This window comes from Podarcis liolepis, assembly GCF_965112155.1.
Source record: "Podarcis liolepis genome assembly, chromosome: 8".
Lineage (NCBI taxonomy): Eukaryota > Metazoa > Chordata > Lepidosauria > Squamata > Lacertidae > Podarcis > Podarcis liolepis.
The window spans coordinates 66,077,535-66,097,137 of record NC_139560.1 but is presented as its reverse complement, the minus strand read 5'-3'; the positions used below and the strand labels follow the sequence as shown (position 1 = coordinate 66,097,137).

The following is a 19,603-nucleotide window of genomic DNA, read 5'->3' as shown; positions in this document are numbered from 1 at the left end:
GGGGATTGCTAATGGCTTCCTCCCCAAGGCCCAACAGCAGGTAAACGTCAGTAGCAGTTTGCAGCGGCAAAATGGGGATGTTTTTGTATTGGAGGGGACGGAGTGCACCAGAAAGTTCTCCAGCAGACGCTGCATTGAAATGAATGGAATCTGCACAAAAGCTCATGCCAACAGGGCTCGGTCACTTGTGCACTTAGAAAGGAACTATTTAAAAGAAAGTGAAAGTGACAGAGGCAGGAGAAATGAAGGTGTATGTAGCAGGGCTCCAAAATATTGGGAAGGTTTGGTACAGTGGTACCTCGGGTTACAGACGCTTCAGGTTACAGACTCCGCTAACCCAGAAATAGTGCTTCAGGTTAAGAACTTTGCTTCAGGATGAGAACACAAATTGTGCAGCGGCGGCGCAGCAGCAGCAGGAGGCCCCATTAGCTAAAGTGGTTTTCAGGTTAAGAACAGTTTCAGGTTAAGAACGGACCTCCGGAATGAATTAAGTACTTAACCCGAGGTACCACTGTACTTTGCAAGTTTCTGACGGTGTTCCTTATGTTGCATGTTCTGTTTTTTAGGTGGTTATATATTTTTGTAAGAAATAATGATTTATTGCTAGCAATTTGTTTGTTTTTTTTAAAAAGCAACTGCTGCCACAATCCTATGCATGTTTCCCGGAAAGTAAGGCCAACTGAACGACGTTGGGCTCTTTTGTGGCCTGAGTTTCCACAAACTTATTAGCTGCCATTTATTGGCCCCCAAGCTGTGTTTGTGTGGGTAGCTTTTGTTCTGCCTAATCACAAGCTCTGTCTAAATCAAAAGCTTTGCCCACTTTGTAGAAATAGCTAGCTCGTGTTCCCAAGAGGATTTGGCTAACCAGAATATCGAATATTTGCGCCTGGGTGAGGATAGGCCCGTTATTTATCGAGCGGGTTCCTCTGTGGTTTTGGCTGCTAGAGCTGGAGCTGCCTCTGTCAACTTGTATGTTGTTCAGTGTAATAAAGATACTGTTTGATGTTTCTTTCCATTACTTGGCATGGATATAAGTACTTATTTGATGGCCAGACTTTCCATGTATTTATTTGTCTGCTTTAATGCTGTTAGGTTTTGCGCTGAAAAACTGATACATTTGAAGGTATGTGTAAATTGAAAATTTCCCTCCTAAAACTCTGTGTTTTTTCATGGGCAGGGGGTATAAAAATATCATAAATAAAAGTAATCACTTTGACGGCAGGGAGACGTGGTGAATAGAGGAAGGACCATAACTCAGTAGCAAACCACATGCAGGAGGTTGCAGGTTCAATCACCGAGGTCTCCAGATACGGCTGGGAAAGATCCATCTTTTTAATTTTATTTTTACATCCCCCCCAAAAAAAAAGTTACCGTATTTTTCCTTGTAAAAAACTATGTTTTTTGCTTTAAAAAAATTATTTCAAAATTGAGGGTCATCTTATATATGGATGGTGAATGCAGCACTACTCACCTTTCAGGGACGCAGGTGGCGCTGTGGGTTAAACCACAGAGCCTAGGACTTGCCAATCAGAAGGTCGGCGGTTTGAATCCCCGTGATGGCGTGAGCTCCTGTTGCTCCTGCCAACCTAGCAGTTCAAAAGCACATCAAAGTGCTAGTAGATAAATAGCTACCACTCCGGCAGGAAGGTAAACGGTGTTTCCGTGCACTGCTCTGGTTTGCCAGAAGCGGCTTAGTCATGCTGACCACATGACCTGGAAGCTGTACGCCGGCTCCCTCAGCCAATAAAGCAAGATGAGCGCCGCAACCCCAGAGTTAGCCACGACTGGACCTAATGGTCAGGGGTCCCTTTACCTTTACCTTTACTCACCTTCCAGCAGCTGCCATGAAGAAGCTCAGCAACCTAGAGTGATCTCAGCTGTTGGTGGGGCATGCTCAGCTGCTGCCCGCTTGTGCACCCCCCCTTCCACCACCCTAGGCACCGGTGGAGGTTGCTATGCCAGTGCCGGCACTTTGAATATTTAATAAAATATCAAAGTTGTTCTGTTTCATGTTTAAAATATTGCTTTCTTAATTTGGGGTTTTAAAAAAATAGGGGTTGTCTTATACATGGGAGCAACATACAGCGGAACCTCGGGTTGTGAACGTGATCCATGCAGGGGGCATGTTCACAACCCACAGTGTTTGCAACCCGCAGTGCCACGTCTGCACACGTGCATGAAGTGATTCGACGCTTCTGCGCATGCGCAAAGCGTGATTTAGTGCTTCTGCGCATGTGCGAGTGCCGAAACCCAGAAGTAACCCATTCCGGTACTTCTGGGTTCGACACAGTCCATAACCTGAAAACATGCAACCCGCAGTGTTCGCAACCCAAGGTATGACTGTACACACAGAAAAATACGGTAATAACATATTTGGTTTTCCCCATTTTTTTTAACAAATGCAAACTTCTGATCCACTATTCCATGGTTTACTTGTTTCCCCTTATCCTGCTGCATATTAAACCTATCATCCCTCCCCATCCTAACTTAATATTTAAATTGTTTTACTGCTGATTACATTTCAAATCCTACTTGTGTGTTAACCTGACTCTTATTATGTTTCTTCTTGTGCTGATATTGCCCAGGTTGTATGTTTGAACCCCATAAGGGACAGATGCATATACATGCATTCCAGGGAGTTGAACTAGATGAAGCTCAAGGTCCTTTCTGGCCGGGAAAGATTCTTGCCTGAAGCCCAGGAGAGCCTCTGCCAGTCCCTGGAGACAATACTGTTCTAGATGGAACATGGGTCTGACTGGAAATGGGGCAACTTCCTACCTTCTGCAGTCCCAAGACTCTCCTTTGCAACCACCAGCAAGAAGGCTATAGAAAGGAAAGGATTTCTTATGTCACTGCTTCCCTGTGCCTCTAACAGCCATTGTCTCTGGGAGATTTAAAGACTGGGAGCCACTGACACCATCTGTTTAGAGCAGCAGCAGCAGCTGTTTGCAGCAGAGATGTTTGTGTCAGTTTGCATTTCTTAGTGCAGAAAGTATTGATCTGATGTGTAGAGATCTTTCCTATTCTAATTAATTCAAGAGGCTTCTGGAAGCTTCTCTGTGTGAAAGAAACAAGCAGAAGGTTCCTGATGTTTGGGTTATTCCTTCAGAGAAGCTGAGTACAGATGGTTTAAGCTGGTTCTGTTATCTATTCTTTAAGGTCATGCTGACCATAATAAGAGGCCAGAAGGAGACTGAGTTTCTCTTTCTATCTCTTTTCCTTCTGGTGTGGTGTTTTGTATATAGTGTTAAGGTTTACACTTATAATAAGCTATTGTAAGTTTAAGTGAAGTCCTTAGGTTTGTTGGCCTGGGCAGATGGTTCCGAAAAATGGAGCGACCCATCCATATCTGCACCAAAATTCACTGTGAGATGCATAGCTTTGTTTCGAAGTACACTTCTGAAAGGTGCTTCATCATGAAATGCATATTTCTGAGCCAGGAACTGTATTGCAAAATTTGGAGAGGTGCCAGAATCTAAAGCATCATCCCATGTTGAGCTACACATCTAGGAGGTAGTTGCGATCAGGTCCACCTTTGCATAAGGATTTGCAGAAACTGAATTCCTCAAACATACCACACTCTGAATAACCTTTGCCCTCCATTACCACCGACGCTTTTCGGAGGTGCAAAGCCAGCAGCCGCAGCTGTTGGGTGTGAGAATGTCCAGTCTCAGAAAAGATGGAAAATCTAAACCTCTCCACGCTGCCCTGCATTCTGCATTCCCCAGAACAACTGCCCTCCTTGTGCCTGCTAGTTCGTTTCATAAAAACCCGCAAGTATGATTGCCAGGCCTGTTGGGAACGCAGAGCTTGTTCCTCTTGGCCACTGGTGTGGACCTGGGAGGAAGCAACACCAGCAGGAGGACTGGGGAGAGAACTTTATACATCACTTAACCCCCAGTTCCTGCAACAGCCACGGCCTCCGAGAGGGCTAAGGGCTGGGAGCCATCGATAACATTTGCTCAGAGCAGCCGCAGCCGCAGGAACACTGGTGAAGTGGGAAGAACCCCGCGAGGCACATCTGTTCCTCCAGCAGCCCCCCTTTTGCTGCCACCAGCTCTCAGAGAGGAGTGTCGGGATACTATCTGCAGCACCTGGTACTTTGGATCTCTATCTGGGAGGAGAAATGAGTTCTGCCCATAAAAACAACTGGGAACAACTTTGTGGTCGAAAGGTTCTGCAAGAGAAATGATTCTCTGAGAAAGGGATCTAGTGAAATGGATCCCTTTATCTCTCTGGCTCATCCTGTGCCTAATTTCCCGGGAGTTAAGTTCCCCTGACTTCAATTGCTCTTGCCTGCTGGACAGATAAACTAACTGCACAGCTAAGATAATTTTTTTAAAAAAGAAAAATTCCTTCCCAAAGTTCTGTCTGCCCACTAGGGGGCAGTGGAGCCTCGCTGGAGCTCTCAGTTGGACAAATTCAGTTTTTCGGTCTTTGAGGTCTTGTCATTCTCTATATAAACAAGTTACGTTCGAGTGTTTAGGTTATAAATTACGTCCATGCAGGCTTGCCTTGAAAAGAATGTAAACACAGCACTGTGGTCGAATCGTACTCTGAAACTGACTTTATAATGTACAGCAGGCCCCCAAGAAAATCCAAGATGCAGCGTTCTTGAATATGAATATGAAAACGAAGAGTTAAAAAAGAAAAAGAAAAAAAAGATTTTGCACAAATCCACTCCCTGCTTTATTGTTTGGAAATGCAAGATCGACGGGGTGCCCCATTTTAAATAGGAAGCTGCTGGGTTTTTTATTTTTATTTTTAGGGCATGGTTGTTATGCACGAGAAAAGCTTGCATAAAATCAAGGGTTGGCTGGCTTCTGAGCGGGAAGATCAGGCCTGCACCTCCAGCCCATTGGGAACCGCTCCAAACCCCCTTTTGCGCAGCCAGCAGCGCATCTACTTAAGATCTTTGGAAGTAAGTCCCGCTGGTGAGTCAAGGGATCTGGTGGCTTCCCAGTAGGCTGAGGACAAAGACCCTCTCGGGCGTGCAATCCACTGGAAAGGAGCGCGAGGTGCTTTCAGAGCTGTGATTCGGGCGAGAAACTCGCAGTTGCGCCCGATCCTAAGGCAGAGACGTTGAAACCGCGCCTCCCCCTATCCCATTCCAGGGGCTGCTTGAGAATTCCAGTAAATTTGTGGGGTGCGGGGAATGCATTTCCCCCTTGCTCCTTGAGGAAGAGCTTCTGTTCTAGGAGGAAGCCGTCGGGTTTGACTGAAATCAATGGCACTTAATTTCAGAGTGCAGTTCCTCTTGTCTTGCAAGGACTGGGATCCGAACTCCGGACAGCCGGATGGGAAAGTCAATCCCATTGGTGAGGGTTGGGGTGCAGTGATGCCACCAGCAGCAGCAGGGCAGAACTTTTGGGGGGGCAGAAGCCCAGCCGCTCACCCCCTGCACCCCACCCCCATATGCAGCAGAGCTGGCTTAACACATATTGGAAGGAATTAACACACACGCAGCTTCAGAGCAAAAAGCTCAGGGTCTAAAATCGCCTTAACTGCATCACTGCTGCCAGGTATCGATTCTCTAGCGATACAGTCAGCTGTCTGGATGTCTTCCTACCTTACAGGTCATGATCTCGTTCAATATCCTCGTTCCGATGCCCCTGAGATGCTCACAAGCAGGGAACAGCTCTTCCCTGTTACCTGTCTCCAGCACCTGCCCCTCAGGAGTATTTATGTATTTACTATGATTAGTTAAATTTGTAAGCCGCCTTTCATTCGTAAATCTCAGGGCGGTTCACAACATAAAAATACAATATTAAAAACAAAATACTGTACACAAGAAACTTCCCTGTCATGTACTGGAGTTCCATTTAAGCACCACAGACGTGACTTTTAGGAATTTATTTAAAATCTAATTTTTGAAGCTAAGGTAGGCTCTATCTCCAGGGAGGAAACCCGGCAAGTAAGTTACGTCGATCCCCCTGCTTAAACCGACGGTTCACGCGCATTTAACCCGGCGTTGGCGAATGCCCAATAGATGAGTTATAGAATCATATAGAATCAACTAAAGCGTCCATGACAGATTATGCAGTTCCCTTGGAAGTGGAGGCAGCAATTTAAATGCCATCGCTTCGTGAATCCTGAGCACTTGGGTTTGGGGAGCTGCTCCTCCCTACCGAGGCCTCACCTGGGCCCCAGGATTTGCAAGCGGACAGAAAGGTGGGCGCCTCCGGACGCAATGGCGTTCACTTTTTGGAGGCGGACTTTTGGACACTCTCTCTGGCGCACAGAACGCGCGCGGCCAGTAGTGCCGTCCAGGCAGGACTTTGGGGCAGAGGTACAGCACCCCGAAACAGCAGGAGAGCCCCCAAACACTTGGCCTGCCACGTTTCCAACTAAAGCAAGTTCGCATCTAAAGAGCACTCGCCCCCCGACGTACACACGCGGCCATTCACTCCCCTCACCCCCCAAGTCTAAAACTGCCTAACTGCAGCTCAAGAAGTACATACGGAGCTGCATCTTTTGGAAGGGCGACGACTTCCTAATGTGCTAAAAAAGAAAAGAAAAGCCCAGGTAAACAGATAATGGTTTCAGCATTTTCTTCCCGCGCTGGTTTTACTCTGGCGGACCCTAAACTCCCAAACCCGAAGACAAATTTGTCTTCCTTTAAAAAGGGAGGGAATAACTCGCTTCGGTTCTTTGTCTAATGAATGCAAAGAGGAGTCTGATCGGTTGTTTCTGGATTCTCTCTGTGTGTAAACACTTGTTGAAGGTGGAGTGGGAGGAAAAATCAAAGCCCTGAAATGAAAGGATACTCCATTTGAATTTTTTTAATCTGAGATTTTTAATACTTTGTCTTCCCCCAATACGTTTCTCTTCTAAAGGGAAAAAAATGTCAAAAATAGACAAACTATACCAAGCGTTGGGTATAGACGGGGTGTTTCGTCTGTTCAACGCTGCAGCCCTCAAGCGAAGTAATTCTGGTCCCGTTCCACGGAAAACAAAAACACACCTCGAAGTCACCGCACCTCCTGGATCCGCCTCCGGTTTCCCGCCTTTCCTTTAAGGAGCGAGATGCACGCTCCTTTTCCTGTTACAATTCGGTATAAGAACCGAGGAGTTTAGCATGCCGAGGAAAAGGAAAATGCGCGCTGGCCATATACATTTTATTGGGGGGGGAAACACACCACACACATCAACAAGAAACCCACCCCAACAAATTTGTACATCACAATATTTTGACAAACGTTATACATAAGTGCAAATTATACTCTCCGGTTTAAAAGCGATAGTGTGTGAGTATACACGAGATTTATTCCAAATAATTATTTTAAAAGACTGTGATATAAACACTTTTTTTAAAAAAAAAAAGTAAAAAAAAGAAAGCAAGAAAGGAAATAAACTAAACCCCAAACGTGGTATTGTTGCAATATTGGAAAACAAAACACAAACAAACAGAATCTGGGGACTTTCTTGGGAGCGACACAACCACGCACAAGCACACACACCCTCTCCAAAATTTAAAACAAGGTTTGTTAATACTGGCTGGTGCTGCCGAAACAGCATCCCGCAGAACAATGGCTCTGCTGACACTAGGGAATAATAAATCTGCATTTTCAAAAGCTAGAGGTACGATTCTGTGACAGACAGCGCTGGTTTCAATAGGAGAGTGTGATCGTGAACCTACGTAGCTTACTCGGAAGGTAATCTCAGCGGCGCAAAGACTTCACGGTGCATCCCATATATTTCTACTCGGGAGTAAGCCCCGTGGAGTCCAATGGCACGTACTCCCAGGTAAACACGTGCAGAATCGAAGCCTACCTTGTGCTGCAATGCCCTGACATGCTTAGATCTCTCCAGCTGAAATGAAGCAGGACTCAAAACGAAAGTGCTTTATTCGGATGATGGAGTAGGCGAACTCAGTGAATGCGGATTGTTTCTGTGTTGCACGGACATCAGGCATAAAAAGGGGACATCTCCCCCCCCCCTCAATTTCTGTGTAATTGAAAAGCTGGCAGATTCCAACCGCAGTTGCCTTTGACTATTATTTTTTTTAAAAAAATGTAACTATATGTATATGAACTAGCCTTCTGCTTCACATCTTTAAAATATTGGCTATCAAAGGAATGTGCCCGATTGATTCTGAACCTGCCTGGCGCTGCAGCGACCATCTTCTGCCCTTTTATCCAAACACACAAAGCAAACAGGAGCCCATTCCCTATAGCTTGAGTTGTACGCAGCGCGATCCTAAGTATGCTTTCTTCAGAGGAAAGTCTCCTTGGGTTCACTGAGGCTTAAGGCTGTGTCCTATACATAACGTACACTTGACACCTTAAAGACTGGTGCTTATTTATTTATTAATATCATCATGGCTATGAGCTTTCCTGCGCTACAGCCCACCTTTCCATCCTAGATGCGGGTGTATGTCTAGGATCGCAGTCCTCTCCCTCTTGCGGATCTATTCAAGGCTAAGACTGCCATCCTATACGCATTGAACCATTGGACTCTATGGGATTTACTTCTGAGGAAGTATGCCTCCAATCGCCCCCTCCCCCCACACACCTGTCCCCTTTCCTAGCTGAAGTCGGTGGGATTTAGTTTCACATTCTGGAGCTCTAGGATGGAGCTGCAACATTGCGCACGTTTCTGTGGGGCTAGAGGTCTGATCCTGCACGCTTGGGAAGCCCCACTGGACGCAGTCGGGCTTACTTCGCAGGGAACACGTGCAGGCCTGCTGTGAACTCAGTGGGAGAGGCTTAGGATCCCGCGAAAAAGGAGCGCGCGTATCCAACGGGGCGTCCGGCCCTTACGCGGCTTTCCTTAAGTGACTGGCGCACTGTACTTACAAAGGGAGGCTCGCGGAGCTGGGCGTGGACCTCTGGGCTCGATCCGCGCGAGTCCTCCCGTTGCGTGTAATCTTTTGGGTGAAGTCTTTGGACCTCTCTCTCTCGCCCCCACCCCAACCTCCCCAATCTTCTCCTTTCAATCCAGCTCCCAAGGTCATTGTTCACATCACACAGGGCTTGATGTCTTGGCAGACGCTTTGATGGTGGTGGTGATGGTGGTAATAGGAGCCGCTGGCCGACGGGTGGAAGGAAGAGATGCCGTTGAAGTTGAGGACGAAATCCTTCCTGTCGCACACCGGGGACGGGTGATGCTGGTAGCGAGGCAGGCCCACTGCGGAGGAAGCGAGAAAGAGCGAGCGAGTCCATAGAACAGCTCAAACGGTTTCCCTGGAGAAGCCATAGTGGGTAGCTGAGGGGCGTGACTGGGCGGGTGGGGTGGTCAAAGGGTTAAAGGGTGTGACTTCAAAATCCCCACTGCCTAGGTCAGGCTTCCTCAAACTCGGCCCTCCATATGTTTTTGGCCCACAACTCCCACGATCCCCGCAGGATTATTGCGTGGATAGCAGGAGTGTAAGCCGCCTCGAGCGCCTTGGAAAGAAGGCGGACTGCAATAGTAACTATATTGATAGCCAGAAGAAGGCAAGTCTGCAAGGGAGAGGAAGCCGCATAGCTGGCTTTCCTCGTAGAGGCAACCAAAGCCTTATTTATTTGTTTTTACTCTCCTTTTTAAATGTTCTAACAAGCATTTAAATGCTGTGCGGCGGACCTACAGACCCATTCTCGGCTGTCGCTGCCCAAACTATGCCTATTCACAACGCATCTCACTTTAAGCCAAAGGTTTGGGGCCTAAATATGTCTCTCCTGACTTTGGCTTCCGATCAGCCCACAAGCGCGCAGGACGCCAAACTGCCTCCAGGGCTTCTCACACTGCAATCCTACGGACGTTTAGTCCGAAGTAAGTCCCAACTATTTTTGAGAAGACTTACTGCCTGGTAAATATGACTGAGACTGCAGTCTCCAATAAGTGGATCACTGTCCCGTTTACCTCGATTTTTCCATACCTAGGTATTCTGGGCCTGTAGGATCCGCGCACAGTTCAGTGAAAAGGGGAATGTGGAACTCCGAATGAATTAAGATCCTGATCCTAACGACACAATTGACTTTAAAGTAAAGCACTTCGATTTTCAATTGAGCTTCCTTTTCCATAGTCAGCGTCCAGACACAGCGGTCCTCCCGCCTCGCTCCCCCTTTTCAGGGGATAAATACTGACCCAGAAATTAGGGACAGAGCATAATCTACCCAGATGAACTTGTTTGCGGCACCCGTCGACCGCCTTTCAGCTATCGTTCGCACAGGCGGTTCACAACACAGAAAGCCTCTGAACCATTTAGCATTACAGTGAAGTACAATGTTACGGTCCTCAGTAAAAGCTACAGTAAGAGCTGAAAGTTTCCAGCTCCTGCTATTATTCGCAAGTGCGAGTCAAAATGCGGGATTCGGGGAGAGTTTTGTGGAACGGGCCCCCCTCCCTCTGAGAGAGGAAGTTTCAGAACCTATGGGACTCAGTGGACTTCTCGCGATTCTGACTCAGCTCTGCCCAAACCCCATGATAAATGCGCTGAGTTGTTTTGCGTTCCCCTTATTAATGCTAATCTCGGATCATGATCTATGTTGAGGTGGTTAGATCACAGCAGAATATTATCCTATGATGCTTCTAATGCAACCCTTATTGATAGCAAAGCAATGACTGGGGAGCCTGAAATCACCGACTCCACAGAGGCCGCTGCGCGAAATCCTGTTAAGCACCTGAGCCATTTATCTCAAGGAATCTCCCGAATCTCGGTCAACTAAAAGGCAGAAAAACCCCTGCCATGATTATTGGCCCAAAACTTTTGCAGCGACGGATCTGCTCGCACCAGCTGGATGTGCGCAATTTGATGCGCATGGACGCGGTTGCGCATCCTGCACGCCTGTCGCTGGCTCCGCGCAGCAACAGAGGCTCAAGCCCACATCCTAGTTTCACCGAAGCGCTCTTGTTTAGCTGACTGAATGCAATCCGGATCTTGAGCATCTCCCGTGGAAGACCCAGTGGGATGCCCCATTTCAGTTTACAACCTGCTTGTGTTATTTCTGAAATCTTTTGAATAAGCCCCTTCAAGGAACTGACAGGGCGACTCTTGGCCAAAGCGGCTTGGAAACCGCGCTGGCGCAGAGTGTGACGCCTGGGCTGTAAGATCTGGGTTAGTTTACATGGAGCGGTTACAGCCACAATGTGGATCCGGCCGCAGCGGTCAGGTCGAGGTGGCCAGACCCGGGGAGTCTTCTTCCCTTCCACCCAGGAGTGCTGTTGGGCACCGAAGTGTTTTGGGAAATACCAGAGCCGCTCTCCATTATTTCCTAGCTAGCTGCAGGAACTTTCCTACCGCAACGAGTGGGCTCAGTAGGACAATCTGCCCGTGCCCCGTAAATGAAGAGCAGCCCCCGGGGCTTCTTCAGAAAAGCAGTGTGGTGTAGCGGTTAGGGCGCTGGACTAGGGCGTGGGAGAGACCAGCGTGTAAATCCTCACTTGGCCAGGAAGCTCACTGGGTGACCCGGGGCCACTCACGACACCGCCTCCCAGCCTAACCTACCTCTCAGGGTTGGTTTGTGGGGTTAAATGAGCAGGAGGAGGACCACGGACGCCCCCTGGGGCTCCTTGGAGAAAAAGATGCGGTAAAAACGCAATAAACAAATAAGTTTCTTTTTCTTCTTCCCTCCCCTCCTGTTCAGGAACCGTTTTGGATAGCTCTGTCTGCCAATCGGGGCTTTCGTTTCTAGGGCTGCAGAGAGGTAGGCTTGACCGTTCCCTTTCTCACTGATCTCCCCAACTGATGCAAAAGACTGCAGGGGTCTGGAAAGAAGGGAGGCGGATCGATACCCCTCCCCCCATAACTCCTCTTTTTCCAAAGTTGTTTTAGCTGAGCAGTTGGAAAAAGGACTCCCATCGAGAGCGAAAGTGGAGAAGCCCCTTGCTGAATTTTCTGTCTCCGCTCAACGCCTTCTTCACTTTTGACCCTGGGGGGCTGTGCGGAGTAATAGTTAGAGGCGCTCTCTCTCTCTCTCTCTCTCTCTCTCTCTCTCTCTCTCTCTCTCTCTCTCTCTCTCTCCCGTCTGCCCCTCTGCTCACCCCGGAGCGGTCCCTTTGGTAAAAGCGATTATTTCGCTGGATTTCCTCCGTCTTTCTAATAACCTGCCTGGTATGCTCCTAATGAAACCGGTGCGCTTTATTGCAGCTCTGATTCAATCAGTTCGCTTTGGTTTAACAGTGTGCGAAAAATGTCCGCCTCCCTCCTCCTCCTCCTCTCCCTCCCTCTGCTCCGTTCGCCTCTAAGCCTGGGAGAGAAGCGACTTCTGTTTCCAATCTTGCTCGGCCCTTCTAAGGGGAGAGCGGGAGGGAGGCTCAGGAGAGGCCGGGATTTAGCATCTCCTCGGCACTAAACCGTGCATGATTTGATGGGGCTTTATTGACCGATAAAAATCAATTGGGGACCGACATTACAGCGCTGTCAGCTCATAAACAAGCGGCTCCGCAGCGCCTGGTATTCCGGGCGGGGCAGAGACCTTAGGTCCTCGATTGCTTTGCCTGCCAGCACTTCAAAGTTTCGTTTAAGATCGTGATCCTAAACACGTTTTCTCGGTTGCTAAATGCCACTGGGCTGACAGGAAGCAGGCGCCGATCCCGGCAGCAGTTATTCGAAGGCCTTTCATTGCAAATCAATGAAGGTTACTTCTAGCAGGCGAGGACCGGGTTGGGGGCGGGGGAGCTGAGATGTCCTGGTCTGATTTTGTGTCCTCCAGTCTCATATACTCCTGCGATGCACTCTTTCACTGAACTCCCCAATCGCATCGTTTGCAATGCTGGGGTCCAAGGCTCGCTTGGAGAGGCGATGTTGGGGTGAGGAGGAGCTGTTGCTGGACCCCAGCTCCCCAGCTCACCTGACCAGTCAGCATTCCCGCGGGGGCTGATGGGACTTGGAGTCCTACCACACTTGAAAGGCCGCACCGGTTCCCCAATCCCTGCTGTAGTGCCTCCTTGAAGTGGGAAAAATTTCTCTCCCAGAAAATATGCCTAGGATTTGTCTACTTCCCAGGAAACGCGCTTGCAACCTTCTTTCTTTCTCTTTCCCTGTTTATGTTTTTTTTCACTGGAGGTGGATTTATATAGCATATTGTTCCCCAACTAAACATGCTTAAAAAAATACTTCAAAAATATTTATGGGTTTCCTTCCCCACTTCCTTAAGATTAAACTTTTTTTTTTTTAATCCGGATGAGATTTAAGAAACTCTGTTTCCTATTGGCAACCTGCTTATTTTAGAGTATTCCCATTGACTCTGAAGAGCCTACATCGGCATAGCTGGGTTGGTTGATTGAGAAGCATCAACCAAGCTTCCTTAGGCCTACTATCCTGCACATCTTTAAGCTGCTTTGATCACCTTCTCCTCAACGGGATCCAAGAAGCCCAAAGTAATAGCAGAAATCCCTGCCTAACCAATTATTGAGTCTTTGAAACACCTGAGCGCTACTTGGAGCTGGCAGTTTCGGCTAAGGTTGCAATCCTGGGCATGCTTTTCCTGAGACCTACTTCGACGTAGATACGCATACAGTGGTACCTCTGGTTACGTACTTATTTCGTTCCGGAGGTCCGTTCTTAACCTGAAACTGTTCTTCACCTGAAGCACCACTTTAGCTAATGGGGCCTCCTGCTGCCGCTGCGCCCCCGGAGCACGATTTCTGTTCTCCTCCTGAAGCAAAGTTCTTAACCCGAGGTACTATTTCTGGGTTAGCGGAGTCTGTAACCTGAAGCGTATGTAACCCGAGGTACCACTGTACATGCATAGGGTTATCACTGTAAATGTGGTTTGAGACGTGGGTTGTGCATCGGGCTGCCTCTACCTATACTCCCCAGGCAAGGGAATAGCGTTTATCAAAACTGCCAAATGTTTAGCAGGAAATAATCCTGACGCAGAAGCAAAAGATTTCTTCCGATCCAGCGTGTTGGGTTCAGAAAGCGGTTGGATAATTCTGAGAAAGAATGCAGTCCTTTAAAATCCAGGAAATGGGCATTTTAAAGAAGGGTGGATTTAGATGCGGAAACTGCATGAGGCTACGGAGGGAGACGGTGCGCTTTTAAATTACTATCTTCCTTCATCCCAATCCATTACTGACCAGTTAAAGTCCCATTTACACTCAGTGGAACTTCTCCTACGCCCAGCCTCGAGACCGTTAAAACCAATGGCGGGACTGTGTTTAGAGTCAGAATCAAAGTGTAAACATAAAATTAAAGGCCACTCCGTAAAACCAAATTCTGTGTCTAAATTTCCTTCCTATCGTTACTTCGGGAGATTAGGATGTCGGTTTCATGCAACCCTCACCATCCTTCTTCTCGTTTAAAAAACAAAACAAAACTTCCAGAGATCCTTCTGGAATCATTTCCACAAGGGAAGGGCTCTGGTTTTTTCATTCTTTCCCCAAATCCCAAGCTAAAAAGGAAGGTGATTTGGAGAGGGAGGGGGCGCTAGTGGTGGAGGGGGGGGAAAGAGAGATGGAGAGTTGGGCGCAGCAGATGATTGACAGCAGGTCGTCGACAAGCAAAGCGAAGCAATGGACAAGGTCGTCTGTATTTGTTACTTGTTGAAATTCCCATAAAATTGAACAAGACCTCGCTCTCATCTGGGTTAAGTCAAGCTCCAATCCCCTTCGGTGTGGTCCAGCCCAGACTGTCTTTGTTTAGTTAACCTCCGAGACCCACGTTTAAAAGGGCTATTTGGAAAATTTCCTCCGTAAGAGCCCAACATCTTTTACCCATTTCGATGCCTTACACTCGCAGCTCTCTCGCTCTCTTCCACCCAGATTTCCTAAAGAGTCTTATTATTATTTTTTAAGAAATATTTTTTCTCTCCTATAAAAAGCAACGTACTGCGAAGAGAAAAAAACAACAACAGAGCAGTTCCTTCCAGTTATAGAAACGGGTCTGAGTCTCACGCTAGCACCTTTTTTGCGGTTTGAAAAGAAAATCCGAATAGATTTACCGCCCCCCAGCCTCATCCCTCAGGCTGTATGCAGATAATATTTCTCCCTCTTTTTCAATTAGATGGCTATAAACCTCCAGGGTATTTTTTCTTTTTCTTTTGCTCCCGCTGTGGTAATGAGACCCTTTTTTGAGATTTGTTATGTTTTCTTCCCTATCATCAGGGCTGAGGAAAGGTTTTTTGTTTTTTTAAAGAAACTTGCAGGAAAGAAGCTGTCGTATGTCACGCTCGCCAGGCGCTTCACTTTATTCAAAACGGACACGATCCAGCCAAAGTAAAAGCCCTTTCCCCGCGGATTTCGCCAGGAGAGATTTAAAAGCACGTGTCTAACATCCCCGTTGAAGTCAATGGGAAATAAAAGTACGTAACTGTGGCTGGATCTATCTATCTATCTATCTATCTATCTATCTATCTATCTATCTATCTATCTATCTATCTCTATCATCTATCTATTATACCACGCCAAAGAAAGAAAGAAAGAAAGAAAGAAAGAAAGAAAGAAAGAAAGAAAGAAAGAAAAATAAAACACCAGGATGCGCTCTGCGAGCGCGATCCTAATCATACTTACTCGCCAGTAAGTCCTGTTAAATTGAAAGCTTCCCAAATTCTAACCACATAACCATAGGACGAGCATATTTAATATTTGGGGTTGCAGCCAAATTCTTTAAAAAGTCTATCCTAGGCATGCTTCCTCGGGAGTAAGGCCCACTGCGCTCAGTGAAGCGAACTCCAAACTAAAAGCTGCAATTTACACAGAGAGTAAGCTCCATTGAACACGGTGGGGACTTCCTGCTGAGTAAACATGCCTAAACGTGGGCTACACACATGGACTTCGAATTGCAGCCGCCGGTATTTTAGAGGGGTGGGGGAGTTGTTTGGCTAAATTGTTAATCTCGATCTAATAATACTAATCGTGACTCAACTGCAATGCCGAGCCAGCGACTGGGCGCTATGATTGAGATTCGAATTTAAATAAGATGATTATCAATAAGGCAGCGAAGTAAAAATAATCTATCTGTAGTTTACCTTGATCTCTGGCATTCTGCTCAACAAATTGAGCTAAGACACAGTCAGGAGGATGTCCTGCGGCTATATTCTTTGGGTGAACGGGTGAGGGGGTGGGTGGGATAAAAAGTCATATATCTCTCTCCTACAAGTCCCCCCCTCCCATCCCAGTCCTCCCGAATTGCTGCTCTACTTCTCTCCGAACAATAGGTCTATTTTCCCCCCTGGAAGCAGCTTTTGTTTTCTCACGTCAAAGCTGGTGTTTTCAGAGAAAACACCGAGGAGCCCCAGCATCGGGGCTTGTTATTGAGGCAGCGTTATCTGACAGCTACAACTTTAACCTGAGCGAGCGAAGGGATTTATTTCCAGTCTCTTCGCAATCGCCCGCCTTCCCCGCGAAGAGGTGTTCTTTTTTTAATTAAAAAACAACAACACCCTACCTACGGTTTTGGAGGTCGCAGGTCATTCCACTGGGAACACCCCCCCCCCCATCTAATCTACATCTGTCGAGATATATACATATATAATACACACACTGCACATGAAGAGGGTCGTTCTCAGAAATCAAACAGCTGGTCACCTAAGTGAGCGTGATGCGCCCAGACGCCACGATGATGGGCGCCCTCTAATATCCCGATCCAAAACCGTCTTTGGCACTTAATTCTAAGTAGGTGCGCTCAAGATCGCAGCCACTCGGTATTCTTGAAATATCTAGTCACTTTCCTGTTCAGGGTTTCGCTTTCAGAAACCGAACCAGCGCCTTCCGCACCTTCCTCTTTGGCACATTAAAAAAAAAAAGTATTTACAACTTCTGTAGATCGAAGCTTTCACTGCCGTAATGAACTGAGACATTAACAAGCCGTCCTATCTAAACAACTTCCACTTGGAATAAATCCCATTGGTTCCAGCGGCCCTTACTACCAAGTAAGTGTGGACGGGATCACATCTCAATGCTCAAGATTAATTCACAGAAACCATTGCCACCTCCTGATTCTACGCCCACAGTTTCTAAAGGAGATGGGCACCCCGCTTACTCTGGAAGTGTGCATTTTGGGAAGGGAGGGCAGCGTCTTATCATCCCTGGCCTGCCTGCAAGTCCAAAAAAGTTGGTTTAAAGAGCCTTACTTCTATGTTCTCCTTGATTTCATCCAAATATATTATTTTCAAGCCAGCTTGTTTGCTCGCTGTCAGCCGTCGGCTGGATCCCTAACCTGCATTCTTCGCCCTTGCCTCCCAGGTTTAGAATCCCAAATAATGCACTTTCAAGAGAACGGCCCCGATCAAGCTCTAGTCTAGCTTTATTGCAATCCCCACGGGATGCGACCCATCCTATGGAGTGTGGGGATCACATCCGCACCAGTTGCTGGATGGTGTCAGTGAGCGTTCCGGACTGTTCAGCATTCCGTGCCTGGCAGACAGAGCCATTTGCAACTGAATCCTTTTTAAAAAATGTTATTTGCATGGCATTTACTCCCGGGAGATTGTGCTCTTAGCATCACGCCTGTAGGATCTCAAACCAGTCAAGTTAGTGGCAGTGAAATCCTCCAGTGGGAGCGAGGCTGGAGCTGTGGGCGACTAAGAAGATCAATCACCTCTTAAATGTATTAAGTTGTAAATAGAAATGACCAGAACGAGATCTGCCTGTTTACAATAAAATATTATTACAGTACTTCTGCAGGAACATGCTTAAGAACTGAGCCCAAAGCTTCCTTTGAACAAGTTATGGGTACCTGCGGAGTATCTATCTATCTATCTATCTATCTATCTATCTATCTATCTATCTATCTATCTATCTATCTATCTATCTCTGCCTATCTATCTATCCATCTATCTAATGTCAACAGGCTGATTTCCTATTTCAAAAGAAGCTGGAGGACCCCATTCGGCTTACTCGTGAGGTGGGCAAAGGTTTGGAGGGTTGAGCGCGTGTGTGTTTAGGGAGGTGGAGGTGGGGGCGGGTCGCCTTTGGTACCTGAGAGGTCTTCCCTGCCGTTTTGGTGCAAGTAGCTCTGCTCCAGCGAGTAGGAGGCCACTCCGGAGTGGATGCCCGTGGGGGCGGCGGGGGTGGGCGGCGGCAGGGCCTGCTGCTTGAGATAGGGCGAGGCAGCCGAGGAGGTCCAGTGTCCCGCGGGGCTGCCGTAGGGCGAGTGGCACTCGATGGCGCTGGCCATGGCGGGCGATGAGGGCACGGGGCTGCTGCTGCTGTCGGGGCCGTAGTCGGCGCCGCCGTTGGAAGGCACCGGGCAGCTGGCCATGTAAGTGGAGCCCGGGTTGGGAGACATGTGTGGGACGTGGTGCGCCTCGTAGGCGCCGGCCTGCATCACGTCCAGGGGGTTGTAGCCGTTGGGGTGGCAGCCCAACGGGGCAGCGGGGGGCGCTTGGAAGTCGAAGCCCTGCGGGAGGAAGCCCAGGCCGTTCACCATGCGGTGGTACATGGTGGGCTTGAGCGCCTGGCATTTCCTTCGGAAGCCCCTGGGGCGCCGTCGGAAGGAGCCTTCCTCGAACATGAACTCGCTGGCCGGGTCGATGGTCCAGTAGTGGCCCTTCCCGGGCCGGCCCAGCCCTTTGGGCAGCTTGATGAAGCACTCGTTGAGCGACAGGTTGTGGCGCACCGAATTCTTCCAGCCCTGGTAAGCGCCGCGGAAGAAGGGGAAGCGCGCCTGCAGGAACTGGTAGATCTCGCTCAGCGTCAGCCGCTTCGACGGCGAGCTCTGGATAGCCATGACGATAAGAGCGATGTAGGAATAAGGAGGCTTCTCCGGGCGCCTCAGCCCCGAGCTGGCTTTCTTGGCTTTCGACGGCGCGGACGCTGAAGCGCTGCTGTTGCTGCTGCTGCCGTTGCTGGACGACTCCAGCGCGGAGGGCGGCGGAGGCGGCTGCTGGCTCATCAAGGCCGGGCTGCGAGGCACCGGGGCCCCGATCTCGGAGCTCATGGAAGCTGCTCCTCCTGGGCCACCTCCTCGGCGATCTGGAAGCGGTCCCTGAGCATCCCTCCCTCCCTCCTTCCCTGCGCAAGCCTCCCTTTCTCTCCTTCTCCGTCTGTCTGCCTCTCTTCTGTTTCACACAAGCCCAGCGCTCCCTCCCTCCCTCCCTCTTTCCCCTCTCTGACCCCCCCTCCTCCTTCTCCTCCCCCGCTCCCCCGACTCAGGAGCCTACAGTTCTCTCCAGCTCTCCGGCTCGGCTCTCTGCCCCCCACCTGGTGGCCATCCTGAAGCCTTTAAAGAAGAGGAAATCCAGCGAAACCCCTCGCCGCTTTTGCGTAAAGGCAGCGCAGCCAAACAGAATCCGCGGACGCCTATCGGGACTTTAAATCTGTCGCCTGCTGGAGGAACTTCCCCCTCCCTCTTTCCCGAAATCTCCTTTCCCATTGAGTCTATCCAAAAAATCAGCCTGGGGGAAGAGAGGAGCGAAGGGGAGGGGGGCCCGAATGGGCGCAGCTCCTCCGCTCCAGCTGGCCTCTGTCCACCCGCCCCCCCCCGCTCCAGTCCTGCGAGCTGCCCGCAGAGGCTCCAGATCTCTCTGGCTGCCATCCTCGCTACACGCAATTATACCATCCATCACGATTGCCCTGAGACAGTTGCTAAGCCTCGCAGCGCACGCTCAGCACCAGACCCCGAAGGTAATGCGCGGGTGGTGTGGCTTTTCTGCTCCTTTCCTACTCCTGCCAGGACAACTGCCAGAAATCTCGGCTAGCTCAAAGGAATGCTCGGGGATTTTTGCGACCAGAAAGA

At 48.8% G+C, this 19,603-nt stretch overlaps 2 protein-coding genes across 3 annotated transcripts in view; one reads left to right on the top strand and one right to left on the bottom strand.

The window, feature by feature from the left end:
• MYLK4 (myosin light chain kinase family member 4) overlaps positions 1 to 19,603 on the top strand; it is a 797,874-nt gene that overhangs the window by 657,857 nt on the left and 120,414 nt on the right. The window lies entirely within an intron of this gene.
• Positions 7,105 to 19,322, bottom strand: FOXF2 (forkhead box F2). The gene is made up of 2 exons (XM_083519588.1): positions 17,845 to 19,322; positions 7,105 to 9,129 (listed from the first exon to the last, which is right to left on the bottom strand). The coding sequence occupies exons 1-2, from the start codon at positions 18,803 to 18,805 to the stop codon at positions 8,960 to 8,962; spliced, it is 1,131 nt and encodes a 376-aa protein (XP_083375714.1). The 5' UTR covers positions 18,806 to 19,322; the 3' UTR covers positions 7,105 to 8,959.

Excerpts from the sequence above, each read along its gene's own strand:
- FOXF2 (XM_083519588.1), bottom strand. The coding sequence starts at position 18,805 with ATGAGCTCCGAGATCGGGGCCCCGGTGCCTCGCAGCCCGGCCTTGATG. Across the intron at positions 9,130-17,844 it reads CGGCAGGGAAGACCTCTCAG|TGGGCCTGCCTCGCTACCAG; the intron begins GTACCAAAGGCG and ends CTTCCTCCGCAG.